Source organism: Populus nigra, chromosome 12 (assembly GCF_951802175.1).
Source record: "Populus nigra chromosome 12, ddPopNigr1.1, whole genome shotgun sequence".
In the NCBI taxonomy this organism is placed as follows: Eukaryota; Viridiplantae; Streptophyta; class Magnoliopsida; order Malpighiales; family Salicaceae; genus Populus; species Populus nigra.
The window spans coordinates 10,308,426-10,324,168 of NC_084863.1; the positions used below are offsets into that span (position 1 = coordinate 10,308,426).

Consider the following 15,743-nt stretch of genomic DNA (forward strand, 5'->3'; position numbering starts at 1 on the left):
AATCCAAACAAACTAGCCAAAGTCTGCAATAGCTAACCCATCCATGAACCTGAAGGAAAAAAGAACACTAAAAGCATATACGGGCTCAAGGGACTCTTCCAATCAACAGTCCCATAAGTTTGAGTGAATAATATTTTTACAACATGATTTAACTTTTTTTTTTTGTTAATTATTAATTATAATATATCACGTAAGTTTAAATAGAGAAACTCGTTAAGGAAAAGAAAAATACATGTATGAAAAACTTATCTAGGAGGAGGCGAATTTTGCAGCTATGGTAAATAAAAACATTGTTTTCATTTTTATATAAGCAATTTGTTTTTCGGCAAGAATAATTAACAGAAATAAAATCCTAAGCAAACCACATTTTTTTACTTTGATTGTGTAGTTTTTATGTTTAAAAATATTTTTAGAAAAACTTGTATTTTTTTAATATTTTAAAATAAAATTTTTAAATATTTTAATATATTAATTTTAAAAATAAATTTTAAAAAATAAAAAATATTATCTCAAAATATTTTTAAAAAATACTATAAGAAAAAATCAAATGAATTTTTTGCAGTGTTAGTTATGCGATAATAGTTATTAAAAAAATAAAATAATATTTTTTTAATAAAAATTTTGATATTAAAATGATTTAAAAATATTAAAATAGTTTAGTTTAAATTAAATTTCTTTTAATTATTTTTAATAAACATAAACAGACCATCATTCCAGAGTATAATCCGCAAAACAGTAAGAACAAAAAGCACGCGAACACCCTACCGCCACATAGTTCCAAACCCACAGCCACCAGCCAGCCGCAACCCAGTGATCTTCATCATCATCATCATCATCAGCAGCAGCAGCAGCAGCAGCGGCGGCGCCGTCGTCTCCACTCTGCAGCAATGGCAGAAGTGCCTTCACTTGGTTTGCCTTCTCTTTTCGAACTTTATCTTACTTTCGTTTGATGAAATTGTTGGATTACTTTTGAAATAGTTTGTTTACGTGTTTGAGATGTAAATCTGAAGATTCTTTGCATGTAAAATTTACGGGGCATTCTTGAGATGTGAGATTTGATTTTTATTTGTTGGATTTGGTAATACGGTGTGGATTAATTCGCTGAAATGGATGGATTCTGGGATTTGCTTCTCTCTCGAGAGAACCCATGTGCTGGTTCCTTTCAATTCAAGAGATGATTTGTTAAGCGGGCACGGTATACCCGTTTATTACTTCTTTATCCTTTAACATGATACCCATGGGGATGTGGGCTTGGGCTGGGGTATGGTCAGGTATGGTTTATGGAGTATTTTTAAACAGCTTTGGGATGTGTATATGCATCTATTAATCAGGTTCCTCTACCCATTTCCATGATGAGGACAATAAAGATACAATTCTTGGTGATATTTTTGTTTTTGGTTATGCTTTTAAGTGTTGCATTAGCAATCAAGTGGAGCTTTATACATCTCAGATTGCAATCAATTTTGAAAATTTCGATGCTTACTTTGTTTACACATGTTTTTTAATGATAGATATTGCGGAGGAGATTCGTTCGTTACAGCTTGACTCAGCAGGTTGTGTTAGCATTTTATTATTTAAATGAAGTATTAGTTTTACTTTTTATTTATTTATTTAATGTTCGGGATAGAAATTGAATTATTTAATGTAATCTTAGCATCAGAGGTAAATGGGGTGATTAATCCAGAAGATGCAAAGCCAGAAGAAGTTGAGGAGGTGGATAAAATGGAGGAAGGTTGGTGGTACAGTGAAATTCTTGCCTAGAACTTTCTTGTTGTAATTTTTTGTGTGAAAATAAGTGTACCTTAATGTCCAAAAGGTTGGTGGTACAGTGAAATTCTTGCCTAGAACTTTCTTGTTGTAATTTTTTGTGTGAAAATAAGTGTACCTTAATGTCCAAAAGGTCTGACATAGTTCTGGTATGATTCTGGCTAAATTAGAAATGGGGTGTCTTCAGTAATGCTTAATTTAACTATTCTGTATCTTGCAGATAGCTAACTATCAAATATATGGAAATTGAATCAAGGTGCTAAACAAAATTAAAGCCCTGACTAGTTGTGGAATCAATTAGCTTCCTTTTCTGCATTTGAACTTGTCATGGATTAGGTGAATGTCTTCTACAATTGAACCATTTCAATTGTGATACTTAATGTTATGATTTTGCATATAGGAGTTGATGGATTGGTGTAGATCTAGCATCCTCTATATTTGGGTTCTAAACTTACTATTGACAGTGGTCTATTGGATACCATGAAACATGAAACACTTAGTGACGAAATAAATGGAAGGAAAGTAAGGACTATTGGATACCATAAAACATGAAATGCTTAGTGACGAAATAAATGGAAGGAAAGTAAATGCTTGTCCCATTTGGTTATTGACCCCTCATCATGTTGGTCCCTGTGTTCTTTCCTTCTCAGTCGTTGTGGCTTAAATTTGCAGTTTGTTTTACTGATGAATGAGCATTTCACTTTTGCCTTATAGTTTAATAGAGCACCATTGGGTGATAGTTCCTATTAGATTAGACAATGTTGTCAAGAGGCGCCTAGGCGCTCCAGGCGAGGCAAGGCAAGGCCTCAATGCCTTTATTAGTCTCATGCGTTGGATTTCAATGGGGCGCTGCCCAGGCGAGCGCCTTGTGAGTGGGTGCAAGGTGCTAAGGCTAGCGCTTGCTTGAAGTTCTTCCTTTTTTGTTGAATTTATCGTATTTTTTAAATGATTTATGAATTGACCTATTTGTCCATTTTTTTAATTTGCCACAAGAAACAACTTAGGGGTATTTTTTGTAAAAACTAAGATTAGGGTAAAAGAATTAAAAAAATCATTAAAGTGGGAGACAAACAGACAATGAAGGAGACTTAGAAGAGACACCAATCACATTTTCTTTTTTCAATAGTGGGAGTCAAAGAACAACACATTTGTATAGTTAATACTTTAATTTTTTCTAAACAAGTGCAATATAGTTTGAGAGATGAGGATTTCAATTATAATCATGAAATGGAGGATATGGAGGATTCAAGTGAAGGAGAGGAAAGCATGGATGGAGATGTTTTTGAAGATTAATGAATAATGATGATGATATTTAATTTTGCTTTTTAATCTATTTGGCTACTTACTACTTTAAATTATCTTATTTTGTTTTAAGGGTGAAAAATATAACTTTATATGACTATATTATGGTATTTTATATTCTCTTTTGATTTTCTAATGATCTAATCTTAATTGGAAAGATATATATTTTAGATTTATATAATATAATATATATTTTTAATTTATAGCATATTGCCTTGGTTCATTCGGGTGTGTGCCTAACGCCTCGGGCATTTTACAGGCGTAGTGCCCTTTTCCTTTTACAACATTGAGATTACATACCTTGAAATATCTCGTGATAAAAGAAATGAAAGGAAAAGAAAATGCCCTTACCAATAATGGTGGATTGATCACTCGATGTGGTGCTTGTGTTTGTTTCTTCTCTGCCAATGCGGCTTCATTTTATATTTTTGTTGGTTGTTTCATTGCTCTTTGTTTTTCTTCTCGTGTCTTCATCCCCTTCACTCAGCTGCACACCAACTTATGTGCATAAAAAAAATAATACAAACAACATATGCTTAGTGCTTGTTTGTCTTGAAAAAACATCAAATTGATGTTTTTTTAGTGCTTTCCGATGATTTTGATGTGCTGATGTCAAAAATAAAAATAAAATATGAAAACAAATTATTTTGATGCATTTCGAAGTGAAAAAACACTTTTGAAAAGCTCTTTGCACCACAATACCAAACACATACTTAATGCAAATGTATACATGTTTGTATATCTTAACAAAAGAACATACAAATAGCACCGTACACCTGTTTTTTGTTTGCAAAGCAATTGATATCTATGCATCTTCTGTATTATTGTGAGTAGGTATTTCTTTTTTACTGCTAATCTGATATACTGTTGATGGGCTCCCACTTTTCTTGTTCAGATATTAAGATTTGTGGATAAGTTTGATATCAAACCATTGTCTGACAGGTTTTGCTTTGGATGTTTTCAGATTCAAATGATAATGTCACCATAAGCACTCAGGAAATGCAGGTTGAGACATCCAAAGGTATTTTGGGAGTATCCTTCTATTTTTCATTATACATTGATATTTATGCATGCATTATGATTTTTGACGTATTCACATGATGTTTTGTTAGTTATACACGTTCTTGTTACCATTCCTTACTTGTCTTTTGTTTTGTAGTGAAAGATAAGCAAGTACCTGTATCAGAAGATGTGGGAGCTCCGGTTGAGATGGAAGAAGACAATAAGAAGCGACACTTAAATGTTGTTTTTATCGGTCATGTTGGTAGGTTAATATGCTTCACAATTTTGCCAAATTAAATGATGGCCTTGTGATTACTTATTTGTTTTGTCCTTTTGCTACTTACCCAATGGTTACTACACTACTGCCACCATGCATTAGGTTGTTGAGTGGTTATTGTTACTATCATCTGATTGGTGCATTGTTGAAGTAAAAATTATTGTCATGCTGCAAGTAGTTGTCTTGATTGGTGCATTTTTTTATTAAGAATGTTGTTTTCAATTTCATTATCTAACTCTGCAATGGCGTTCTGTATCTGGTTTACTCAGTTTTCGTGCCTCTTCTAAAAAATTAGTTGTTATCGTCCATTAGTGTAGTAGTTAATGTTCTGTGTCTGGTTGCAGATGCTGGTAAGTCAACCACTGGGGGCCAGATACTCTTTCTTAGTGGACAGGTGGATGATCGCACAATCCAGAAATATGAGAAAGAAGCCAAGGAAAAAAGTAGAGAAAGTTGGTAGGTCCTTTTTTTATATATATAATTTGGATTTATCTGAATGGTATTTTCAGTTCCCCTTTTTGCAAGGGTATGCAAATTGGCTGTTTTATTTGGTATAGCTTTATGACTGGTCTGCATTATCTTTTTTTTTGTTTTTTTCATTGTGACTTCCATTATTTTTAGATTGCTAGATTGGCTGTTGTTATTGCCTAGAATACATGTAATGTTGTTGAAATTTCTTGTCTTTCATTTGGCAGCTGGATTGGAAAAAACATGTAACGGGAGAAACTTGTTACAGTTGTTTGTAATGTTATTTTAGTTTTCTCTTTTGTTTGTGGTACTAACTTGTAGTGATGCAAGGAAAGACAAATTGATACAACATGATTCAAGATTATCATGCTTGAACTCTTTGCTTGCCTCCATTGTTTTGCAATGTTTCTGATTGATGCATGTGAATGATAAACTCCTTTTTGAGCAAAATCAGGAAACTATTTAATTAAATTCCTAGGAAGACCAGTCTTGTGGTGGTATGGAAGTCACAGATTCCTTGAATGTCCTGCATCCCCTTTTGGTAATATGGAAAGAAATTGTCGACCAGAACCACATTCTGTTTGCGTGTGGTTGTAGCTAAGCACCTGACTCTTTTAGTCTTAGTTTGCTCTGTTGCGGCTGGTACTTGTTTGTGTACGCTTGAAACCACCCAACAAACAAGGAGAGAGGCTGCCTCTGGGCTTCTTAGAATGATTTGAGATGAGCTACAAATCATACATATTACATATTAAATAATACATGTACATACTACATATTAAATCATGCATGTCTGAACCTACCAGGTGCAATAGTTTTAAGCTTACTGAAATTTTACTCTGCAATGGGCTCCTCTGATATAGAACTTATATGATTTGTAGATGTTATCTAACCACCTCTATAGAAATTAATTCTGTTAGAGTTTGTGTCAACCGTAAGGGTTAAATATATGAGCTAATCAAGGGGAATAGTTGTTGTCTTAATTAATCTTTAGATAACAAGTCACATAACAGGATTAGAATGGTTTTGTTCCAAAAAAGAACTTATCAAATGAGATTAAGCGATTCATTTACTCAAAAAAAATTCCAAGTATACATATTATTTGCTTATGTTCAGGATTATGTTTTTTTAATAATCCTGCATTATTCTTTCTTCTCAATCTCATTGATGCTTTGAGTTTTTTCTGCATTTTTATCAAATGATCCCTCATTCTTAGTCTTTCAAACTGTTGCTGTTTTTCCCAAGTTCTGAACAGAATACTCCTTAAATAATTTTTGCTTCCATAGATTTGCTTAATACGTTTTGATGACCATGATTATTTTCCATTTGCTAGGTATATGGCTTATATTATGGACACCAATGAGGAGGAGAGGGTTAAGGTATGGTTCTGTAACAATTGTGTATCCGTGGAGCCAGATTTTTTTATTCTATTTTTGTTAATACTGCTTCAATTTCCATTATTTTAATGTTCATTTGTATGCCAAACTGATTTTAATCCCACTTTAAACATTTATTTGTATAATGTTTATTGCAGGGCAAAACAGTTGAAGTTGGAAGAGCGTACTTTGAAACAGAGACATCAAGATTTACAATTTTAGATGCACCGGTGAGAAATTACATCTTCAAAATATTGTTTCCACTTTCTTCACTCCAGTTATTTCTATCCATTATTTCAATGATAAATGAGTTTTGCTAGATGAGATATTTATAGTGAAAATGAAGCTAGCTATGCATGACATTCTTCTCCCGAGGAGTGGGTCCTGAAAAAAAATGTTATTGGTGCATGTTTTTGGCCAGCAAGGAAATATGGTCAATTCAAGTGTCGAGGGGGAGAAATGGACCATACATGGCATATGTTGAAATGATAAAGAAGAATCTAGCATTTAGACATCTTACGAGAGATTTTACTCCACAACCTAGTTTTGTAATGATACTAAGTTGAGTGGAGTGTGTGGTTTTTGCTTGGTTACTTGCCTTTTTTTCTTTCTTCATCTCACTCATTTCCATCCCTCCTTGTTTTCTATCCATACTTCAATGTGCTCTGCAACATTTACCCTTGATATAGACCACTTGATATAATGTAAATACTGTAAATAAAAACTTCCTGACAATATTACTCAATAATAAAAGTACAAATAACTTGAAAAATTGTCCTTGTATGTGTCAGCCTTTATCACTTAGATTAGTTGTGCCTTGTAGTGGGAAAGATGAGAAAAAGCCTTCACAAGAAACTAGTCTTCCATCCTGTTACGTTGCAGTAATAGGGTTTGAAAGTAATGGTTGTCCTTTGTTGTTGAGAGACTTTGTCTTACCAATTGAAAAAGGATAATTCTGATTTTTCATGGATTTGATCACTGATTTCACAGTAACTAGAGCAGATGACCAAGTGGTTAGATTCTGTGATCATCCTTTGCTCCTTAAGGTCTGTGGATGATGACATATAGTCCTCAATGCACATTGTGATTCTTTCTATAGTGCCATGTATTCATTTGGGGAGAGCTTGCAAAAGCTTGTAGCAGCATTTGTTCTTGTTAGTTTTCATCTTTCTCAAGTTCTTGTTGCAGCTGTTTGTGTTTGACTGGTTGATATATTTAAATTGAAGGCTTGTTTGATTCGAGGATGCTTGAAAACATCAAATATATTCTCACCCAGCAACTAGGAGCTGCTAGATTCAAGGAAGCATTCTAGCAAAATATAATAGTATAGAAAGAGGATATATTCAAGACATGCTAGAGTTGTTCTACCAAGCTCAAAAAAATGGAGTGTGCATTTGGTTCCAACCAAAATAATTCGCTAAACTGATGGATTGTCTTCAGTTGTTTTTTTTCCTTCCTGAAACAGAAGATAGCAAAACTTGAAAATAACAGGACTAATCATTCTTTGAATTATCCAAGTTATTTGGAAACAAGATATCATTCTTTGTTTCAAAAGAGGATTTCTTGATTCCTCTTCTTTCTTCAAAACCATGTATCCTAGTACCCTTTTTCTGCCACTATATGTGCATATGCATGTCTATTGACCTACGCATCTATAGAAAGAGAAGGTGCAATGATGAGATCACTATCTCGTTAATCTGATATTAACATGGGGAAAAATCTTGTCCATTCATAAATGGACTGAGCATCTTGTCTTTGATTTTTCCTTTTTCTATTATTTTCAAATCTTTTCCTGCACAATCATTTGTGTGACTGTCATTTCATGGCATTCCTTCTGTAGTTATTGGAAGTGAAGTTCTCATTGGTGCTTTGAAATCTCTTGCAACTCTCTTTTTCTTTCTCTTAAGCTCTTTCTTTGAATTTATTCAAATTGAGCAAATCAAAATTCAACATTTTAGCTATTCCAGTGGCTGACATTAGATTCTTAAATAGTTTTAACAGCTCTCATGCTGCAACATGTTCTTTATAGAACACTTCTAATTTTGAGATGTATTAGTCTCTTGATGGACATGCTCCAAAAGGTATAGAAGGGAACATGCTTGGTTTTGTCAGTGTGATTGAGGTGATATGCAATTTCTTTAAACATGGAATGGTTTGGGGAAAGAATTAGAATGGATAGCACTGTCAAACCATGCAAAAAGAAACTTTTGTTTCATTTCTTTTGAGGCAACTTCGGCAAAACTAATAGTTTTGGCTCCATTAGAAATTCTTCATGATTGTCTGATCACGTTCTACTCTGAAATTATGAGCTGCGGCAATTCTTTTGTTTTTCTGTGCTGATTTATTTTTAATTTCATGCAATAGGAAAGAAACCCTTCCTTGCATCTTTAGGTTGTTTTGTGCTGATTTATTTCGAATTTTGGTTTTCATTTCTAATTTAATATCCTCACTTTTTGTTGGGAAGTACCTATAATTTTGCCGTTCTTGAATCTTCAGGGCCACAAGAGTTATGTTCCAAATATGATTAGTGGAGCATCTCAGGCTGATATTGGTGTGCTAGTAAGTTTGTACCAAACTCTTTGTTTTCCACTTTTACTTTCTCTTTCATGAATTATTGATTTTAAATTTTTTGACAGACCTCTATCTCATTATTAGGTTATTTCTGCTCGGAAAGGAGAATTTGAAACTGGCTATGAGAGAGGAGGGCAGACCCGTGAGCATGTTCAACTTGCAAAGACCTTGGGTGTGTCTAAGCTGCTTGTTGTTGTGAATAAAATGGATGATCCAACTGTGAACTGGTCAAAAGAAAGGTGCTTTTCCCTGTTCAGCAGTGTGTGCCTCCCGTGGATGTGCATATAATTACATGTCCTTTCTTTGTGGGCATAATGTGCATGTGTGGAAGCACCTGCATGCTTCTTCTGGGTTTGTCCTGTGATAGTTTCTTTCTGCTGGCTGTTTTGATTTTTTTTCGTAATTTCTCCCAGGTATGATGAGATCGAATCAAAGATGGTACCTTTCCTCAAGCTTTCTGGCTACAATGTGAAGAAAGGTACTGGGGCATTTTCTTCTGTGGTCTAATGCTTTAAACTTTTCCTTTCCTAAAATGTTTAGGCTTTGTTTGGAGCTTTTGTTTTTGTTTTCATTTTATTAACTGTGAAAGGGTCTGAGGTGTTATATAGATTCTGAATCTGGACACCTTCGTAGATTGCTTGTTTAGTAATTAAAGAGGCCTGAAACTTTGAATAATATACAGCGGGGAATGAACTAAATTTGGTAAATTCTGTGCAATGCTTTGATTAAGATTCCTTAGGTGTCCTTTTGATAAGAGAGTTGTTTCATATTTAATTCTCCAATGGGATGAAGTAACCTCAAGTCCCATTCTCATCTTTTCTAATTACCATACTTGTAGCGTTGCTCTAGAAATCCTGCTGGGTTATTCGGTCAACATCTTTACTGTTAAAGGTATGTGTCAATGGTCTAGGTACATTTTTATTGGTGAAATTTGCAAACTAGACTTTGTTTGGGTAAGGATGGTTGTAGCCTTTTCCAAGCTTTTTAAGCTTTTATTCTAAAAGCCAATGTAAAAGGTCTATTGTGAACTTTTAAAAGTTGCTTTGAAAAGATTTGGAAGCCAAAAGTAAGAAGCTACCAAATGAGGCTTGTAGGCTTTTGAATCTTGTTTAATATAGAACATGCTACAGAACATATTACCAAACACCCTTACAACCAGTCACAACTACAACAGCTACAACTTACAGACTTTGTTTGGGTAAGAAGCTACGACAAAAAAAAGTCGTAGCTATAAAAAATGGAGCCTAAATCTTGTGGATGTTTTCAAGCATGACTGGTTGTCAAAAATTTCTCTGAGTTGACATGGTTACTATTTAAATTTCTTGCACATTTGGCATCATCTTAACTATTTGAACATCAAGGATAACATGCTGTCATCTGAATCTGTCTGATTGCTTTTTCATGATGATTTTGTCTCTAATATCAGTAAATGGTTTGATTACATGGGATGGTACTTTTTTGTTACAGATGTCCAATTCCTACCAATATCTGGTCTGCTTGGCACCAACATGAAAACAAGAATGGGTAAGGCTATATGTCCATGGTGGAATGGCCCATGCCTTTTTGAGGCCCTTGATGCTATTGAAGTTCCTCCACGAGATCCAAAGGGTCCTTTTAGGTAAAGTTGCATCCCTGCCCCCACTTTTTCTGTCCATCCCTGCATCGAATTTTTCTCTTAGTTGATCTTTTTATCTTCTTTTTTTCCCCTTTTTGGCATGCATGTTTTTCTACATGCTTAAATTGAATGTAATGGTACCGACACTAACAATTCTTTTGAATGAGTTGAAATGTTCTGATATGAGAGAATGCTTCTTGTGAAGTTTTAGCAGCAGTGGTCATGGCTACTATATTGATGATATTTTACAAGAAACATTGATTGATTTAATTCTTTACTGTGTCAAAATAAATTTCTTATTATATGATTTTTAAATTTGCAGGATGCCTATTATTGACAAATTTAAGGACATGGGAACTGTTGTCATGGGCAAAGTAGAGTCTGGTAGTGTGACAGAGGGTGATTCCTTGTTGGTCATGCCAAACAAGGTGTGTGTGCTCTGACCTGTGTTTCACTTCTTGCTCTCTCTATTTTATTGTTTAAGTTGTGATATAATGCCTCGTGTACACCTATCCACAGACTATGGTGAAAGTTCTTGCTGTATATTGCGATGAAAACAAGGTAAGATGTGCAGGACCAGGAGAAAATGTACGGGTTAGATTATCTGGAATTGATGATGAGGATATATTGTCTGGTTTTGTGCTTTCAAGTGTTGGTAAGTTTTTTTAAGTTCGTTCTTAGAAGTTACAAATAAAGGTTCATTAATCTTTGATGTTGTGAAAAGAGCTAATTTGATCTGCAACAAGTTGATGTTAAGTATTTGGTTGTGTGTGAGTTTTGTCATATTTTCCTCTGGCTTCTTTGTTGTTGGCCTGACTTTTTTAATTTGTACTTCTTTATGCAGTAAGGCCAATCACTGCAGTTACAGAGTTTGATGCACAGTTGCAAATCCTTGAACTAGTGGATAATGTATGCCTTTGAGTTTTAATTTTGTTTTTCATTTTCCTTTATTTTCTCATCTCTTTAGTAGCTTGTCATATCTAGGACTTTATCTTAGATCTGCCTTGATGTAACTAAAGCAGAAAATTGTTGTTGCTATTCTAGGCAATTTTTACAGCTGGCTACAAGGCTGTCTTGCACATACATGCTGTTGTTGAGGAGTGTGAGATTGTTCAGCTGCTGCAGCAAATTGATCCAAAGACAAGGAAACCTATGAAAAAGAAAGTCCTCTTTGTGAAGAATGGTGCCATAGTTGTCTGCCGTGTTCAGGTATTAGGATATGACTTGCATGGCATTTTTCTCTAGAAATTGGTGCCTGCAACTTTGCTTTACTTTTTAACATTTATATGCCCACAATTGTTTATTGTGCATGCCTGTACATTCAAACATAGATTACTTATTAGTGTATTTCAATGAGACATAATTAATTTGATAAAACTTTTTTAATATTTATTAGATCTTCCCTTGCCATTATCCCTGTTAGGTAAACAACTTGATATGCATTGAGAAGTTTTCAGATTTTGCACAACTCGGCAGGTTTACTCTTCGTACTGAGGGTAACTTACCACACTTAACATTTAATGATGTGTGATTTGTTCATTTGTTGAGATCCCATCTCAAGTGGAGTGTTGTGTCTTCCAGGGAAAACAGTTGCAGTGGGAAAAGTCATGGAACTTCCTTTGGGTTATAATTCTTAAAACAATTTTGCGTTAAAGGTGAGGGTGTTGCATTCTAAACCCATGCATTTTTCTTTATCCGTAATTAAGCTGTTATACCATGCAAACTAAGTCCAGCTTTGCACTTGTATATGCTCTCTTGTATTGGAATGATTGAAGTTCTATTTTGTTGTTTTGGTTTAAGACGTAATATTTGTCTCTGTTTTAAATTAATAATTTGTACGTTTCTTATTTTGGTTTGTTTGCTAAACATTATTTTGGCATTCGTCTGCTGCATCAGTCTACTGTCCTTATTGTGTACATGCCTCTGAATTTTGTTTTTTTGATGGGACCTCAAAATATATTACATGCACTTATTCTATGTAAATGGACAAATGTTTTGATTGGGAGCTGGCCTTTTTTTCTTCTCAATATAGAGGTGATTTTTATTGAATTATTCTCCAAGCAGCTTGTTTAAAATCATTTCTTCATCTAATTGTAATGCTAGAAATTATCCAATGCCATTTATCTACTTGGTTCACTCCAAAGGAAAATCCTGATTGCTTGTGTTGTGAGAGAAAAAATTGACTAATAACTATCATTAGACTGAGTTCCTTTGTGAGTAAAAGATTCTTATTTTGCACACAATTGGTCCACCTCGTCAAAGTAACTGATTTTTTATGACAGGCAATCTGACATCAAAAGGACAACTTTGTGTATTTCGGCAGTACATCTACATGTGTTGGTTCGTATATTTGGGGGAAGGAGCTCCTTTAGTAGTTTTTGGATGCTGGGTTATGAGCATGTGTTCCCCAAACCGCCCCCGCCCCCCCCCCCCCCCCCCCCCCCCGTTCCAGAGCATTGATGCTTTAGATGCTTAAGCATAGAATATACCTGATATACCAATGGCTGCTCATTGATAAATTTGTCTGTTGAAGTTTGTCCAGTATGGGGTTTTTTCCTGACTTGATTCCCATAAAGCAGAACATGTTATTGAGTTAATTAAATGTTTCCAGTGGGTGTTTTTTTCGCGACATGATTCCCAAGATGAGCATATTTATGGCTTTCATTTTGATGCCCCCTTAGTTGTACACCTTTTCTAAAGCTCTACTTTATTTTTTTTAATGGGAAAATATACGCCTAGTTACTTTTTATAATTATATCTTTGCAATGACATGTCAAAGCCTATATGTTTTCCTGGAAGATTAAAATTATTCTTATGATTATGATGACATTTTTGCCAGAAACCGCTATATGTTAGAATTAAGGGATTATAATTTTGTTTTCTTTTATTTGAAAATGAACATGTCTATAGTGAATAGTGATAAATTTATTCATTATCAATACTAGTGTTTTTAAAATCAGGATTTTAGGTCACAAAAACATGGAACTTGGGAGATGATCGAAAAAAGACTACTTGAGTACTCGTTGATAGGCCTCCCAGTTTTATTTAAAAAAAAACAAACGAGAAAAGCAGGCCTGGGCTTCCAAGTCTAAGCATGCCTAGTTTTTTTTTACTATGGCGAGGCATGTGAGTTTGATCTATTAGTGTTTGAATTTTTTTAATTATTTTTACTAGTTATTTTTATTTAAATATTGATTTTTTGTAGTTGCATAATATTTTAAAAATATTAATTTAATTTTTATTGAATTTTTTATATATATTTTTTATATAAATTAGTTGTATTTGTATGGATTTATTTTTATAATAACATATTATTTTTTAATAGTATTTAGCCACTAAGATAAAGTGAATGAAAAAGTTTACAAATAAAAAAGATAAACGATGTAAAATATTTGAATGTGTAATTGTTTTATATTTCTACTGTGAAGATTAATTTTTCATTTTAATATTTAATTAGTTTCAACAATTGTTTTTTGGTTTATCACTTCATATATTTCCTAGTTTATTTGATAAAGTATAAACATCTTTTCATTTATGAATTAAAAAAAAAATTGATGCAAAAAACATATCCATAACTTTAGAAATTGACTTTGAAATCCTATTTGCAATGTAAACAAGAAGTTTTCATTTATGAATTAAAAAAATTATGATATTTTAAAATACATCAATATCATTAACTTTTTTTTATTATTATATTCAAAATTAATTTAGAATTCTACCTATGGTGTAATGCAAGTGATAAAACTAATTAATATATTTATATTCATGTAGTTAGGTTTATTTAAGGGTGAAGATCAAATGACTTGATGATAATTGTATCATCCTCCTTAAAACTCCAAGTTGTTATACATAATCTCAAGTTTAGAATAATTAGAATTCAGGAATATTTTTTTTTTTAAATGTATACATCAATATTTTTGTATTTCTATTGAAATTTAAACAAAATCTCATTTATATGGAAGACATCTTAATTATCCACATCATTTAATCACACATCATCATCAAATTTATTTACTTTATTAAATAATAAAAATCACACACACACACACAACATAGTATTACCAAATTTAGAAAACTCAATCAACATGGTATTCTTTTCAAATACCAATAAACCTAATATTTACTCTATTATTTTTTAATTTGGTATTTCTAATTTGAAAATCAATCAATCTAGTATTTTCTTCCAATACCAATAAAAATCCAATATCCATTCCCAATATTTTTGAATTTAGTATTTCTAATTTGAAAGTCAACCAATCTGGTATTCTCTTTTGAATACAAATAAAATCAAATATTCATTCTTGGATATTTTTGAATTCAGTATTTTTGGTTTGGAAACCAATCAATCTAATATTTTCTTCGAATACAAATAAAAATCAAATATCCATTTTTGAATATTTCTAAATTTGTTTAGGTTTTTCTCATTCTTTAATTCTTTTCTTAATTAAACATAACTAACTACTTATATTAAATCTCCATATAACCACCCATATTAATATTTGACAAAAAAAAACATATAAATAAATTTAATTAAAATACATTGTTCATCTATTTATGTTTGTCTGTCGCACTACAGTTCCCACCGTCAACGACCCTCTAATAATCTCTCTTGCATTATCAAAACAAATTCAATATATATATATAACCTATTTTTTCCACCATTATACCATAACTCCAATAATTTCTTCACTAACCCTAAATCCCTCTTCATGGCCGGTTGGGCTCTTAACCAAACAAGGAATTCAATTCAAGTTTTTTTTTCTTTTGTTGTTTTGAAATCCTTATCCAAATAACTTTTGATTCTAATTAACACATTCACTTTTATAATTATTCAAATTTAATTCAAATATTCACAACTTTTATCCTATAATTTCATAGAAAAAAATTTAACAGATTCATTCAACAATTTCTTTAATTACACATCAACCCATTACTTCTTTCTCACGTGTATTATCATTAACCTGTTCACAAAACACTGACTTAACATCCATGCATTTAGCACAATTCCAAACATATTGCTTAATTATGTTAAATTCATAAACATATCATTATAAATGCATGAATCAAAACATCAAACCACTTGTTTACAACAAAAAATGAAGAAGAAAAGCTCTAGAATCTAGCTTTCTCCTCCTCCCAAATCCGGCAGTGCAACCCTGGTTTTTCCCAAGGATTTTTCTTGATTTCTAAGCCAAATTCCTATGAAATCTCTCCTTAATCCTTCCCTCTTTTATGTCTAGTATTTGTTTTGGTGTAATTTGAGGTGAAAAAGTCAAGAAAAATCAGACTAATTCCCCCCCTTTTCTCACCGTAAACAGCTAGCCATAAATGGATTCCTAAGCAAGCCATTCATGTATTTATACCCCTC

The 15,743-nt window shown here is 32.8% G+C and overlaps 1 protein-coding gene and 1 non-coding gene across 5 annotated transcripts; both read left to right on the forward strand.

Annotated features, from left to right (window-relative positions):
* The first annotated feature begins 709 nt into the window (after positions 1 to 709).
* On the forward strand, positions 710 to 13,127 carry LOC133670082 (uncharacterized). 4 transcript variants are annotated; one of them, XM_062090518.1, is made up of 19 exons: positions 710 to 909; positions 1,512 to 1,553; positions 1,655 to 1,739; positions 4,034 to 4,090; positions 4,229 to 4,333; positions 4,693 to 4,804; positions 6,147 to 6,192; positions 6,348 to 6,419; positions 8,686 to 8,748; positions 8,845 to 8,999; positions 9,174 to 9,238; positions 10,228 to 10,378; positions 10,698 to 10,803; positions 10,895 to 11,030; positions 11,220 to 11,284; positions 11,420 to 11,584; positions 11,799 to 11,871; positions 11,957 to 12,030; positions 12,658 to 13,127. In XM_062090518.1, the coding sequence occupies exons 3-18, from the start codon at positions 1,688 to 1,690 to the stop codon at positions 12,010 to 12,012; spliced, it is 1,479 nt and encodes a 492-aa protein (XP_061946502.1). In that variant the 5' UTR covers positions 710 to 909; positions 1,512 to 1,553; positions 1,655 to 1,687; the 3' UTR covers positions 12,013 to 12,030; positions 12,658 to 13,127. The 4 variants fall into 4 exon arrangements, with proteins under 4 accessions (XP_061946502.1, XP_061946499.1, XP_061946501.1 ...); XM_062090515.1 differs by having other exon boundaries at positions 1,655 to 1,732; XM_062090517.1 differs by having other exon boundaries at positions 1,661 to 1,739.
* On the forward strand, positions 7,858 to 7,935 carry LOC133670309 (small nucleolar RNA U30). Its single transcript, XR_009834051.1, has one exon. It is a non-coding gene; the product is annotated as a small nucleolar RNA U30 (small nucleolar RNA).
* Positions 13,128 to 15,743: the final 2,616 nt, after the last annotated feature.

What these genes read in the sequence shown, in the direction of transcription:
- LOC133670082 (XM_062090515.1), top strand. Translation starts at nt 888, where the DNA reads ATGGCAGAAGTGCCTTCACTTG. An exon ending in GATCCAAAGGGTCCTTTTAG is followed by an intron (nt 10,379 to 10,697) that starts GTAAAGTTGCAT and finishes TTAAATTTGCAG; the next exon opens with GATGCCTATTATTGACAAAT. An exon ending in TCCTTGAACTAGTGGATAAT is followed by an intron (nt 11,285 to 11,419) that starts GTATGCCTTTGA and finishes TTGCTATTCTAG; the next exon opens with GCAATTTTTACAGCTGGCTA.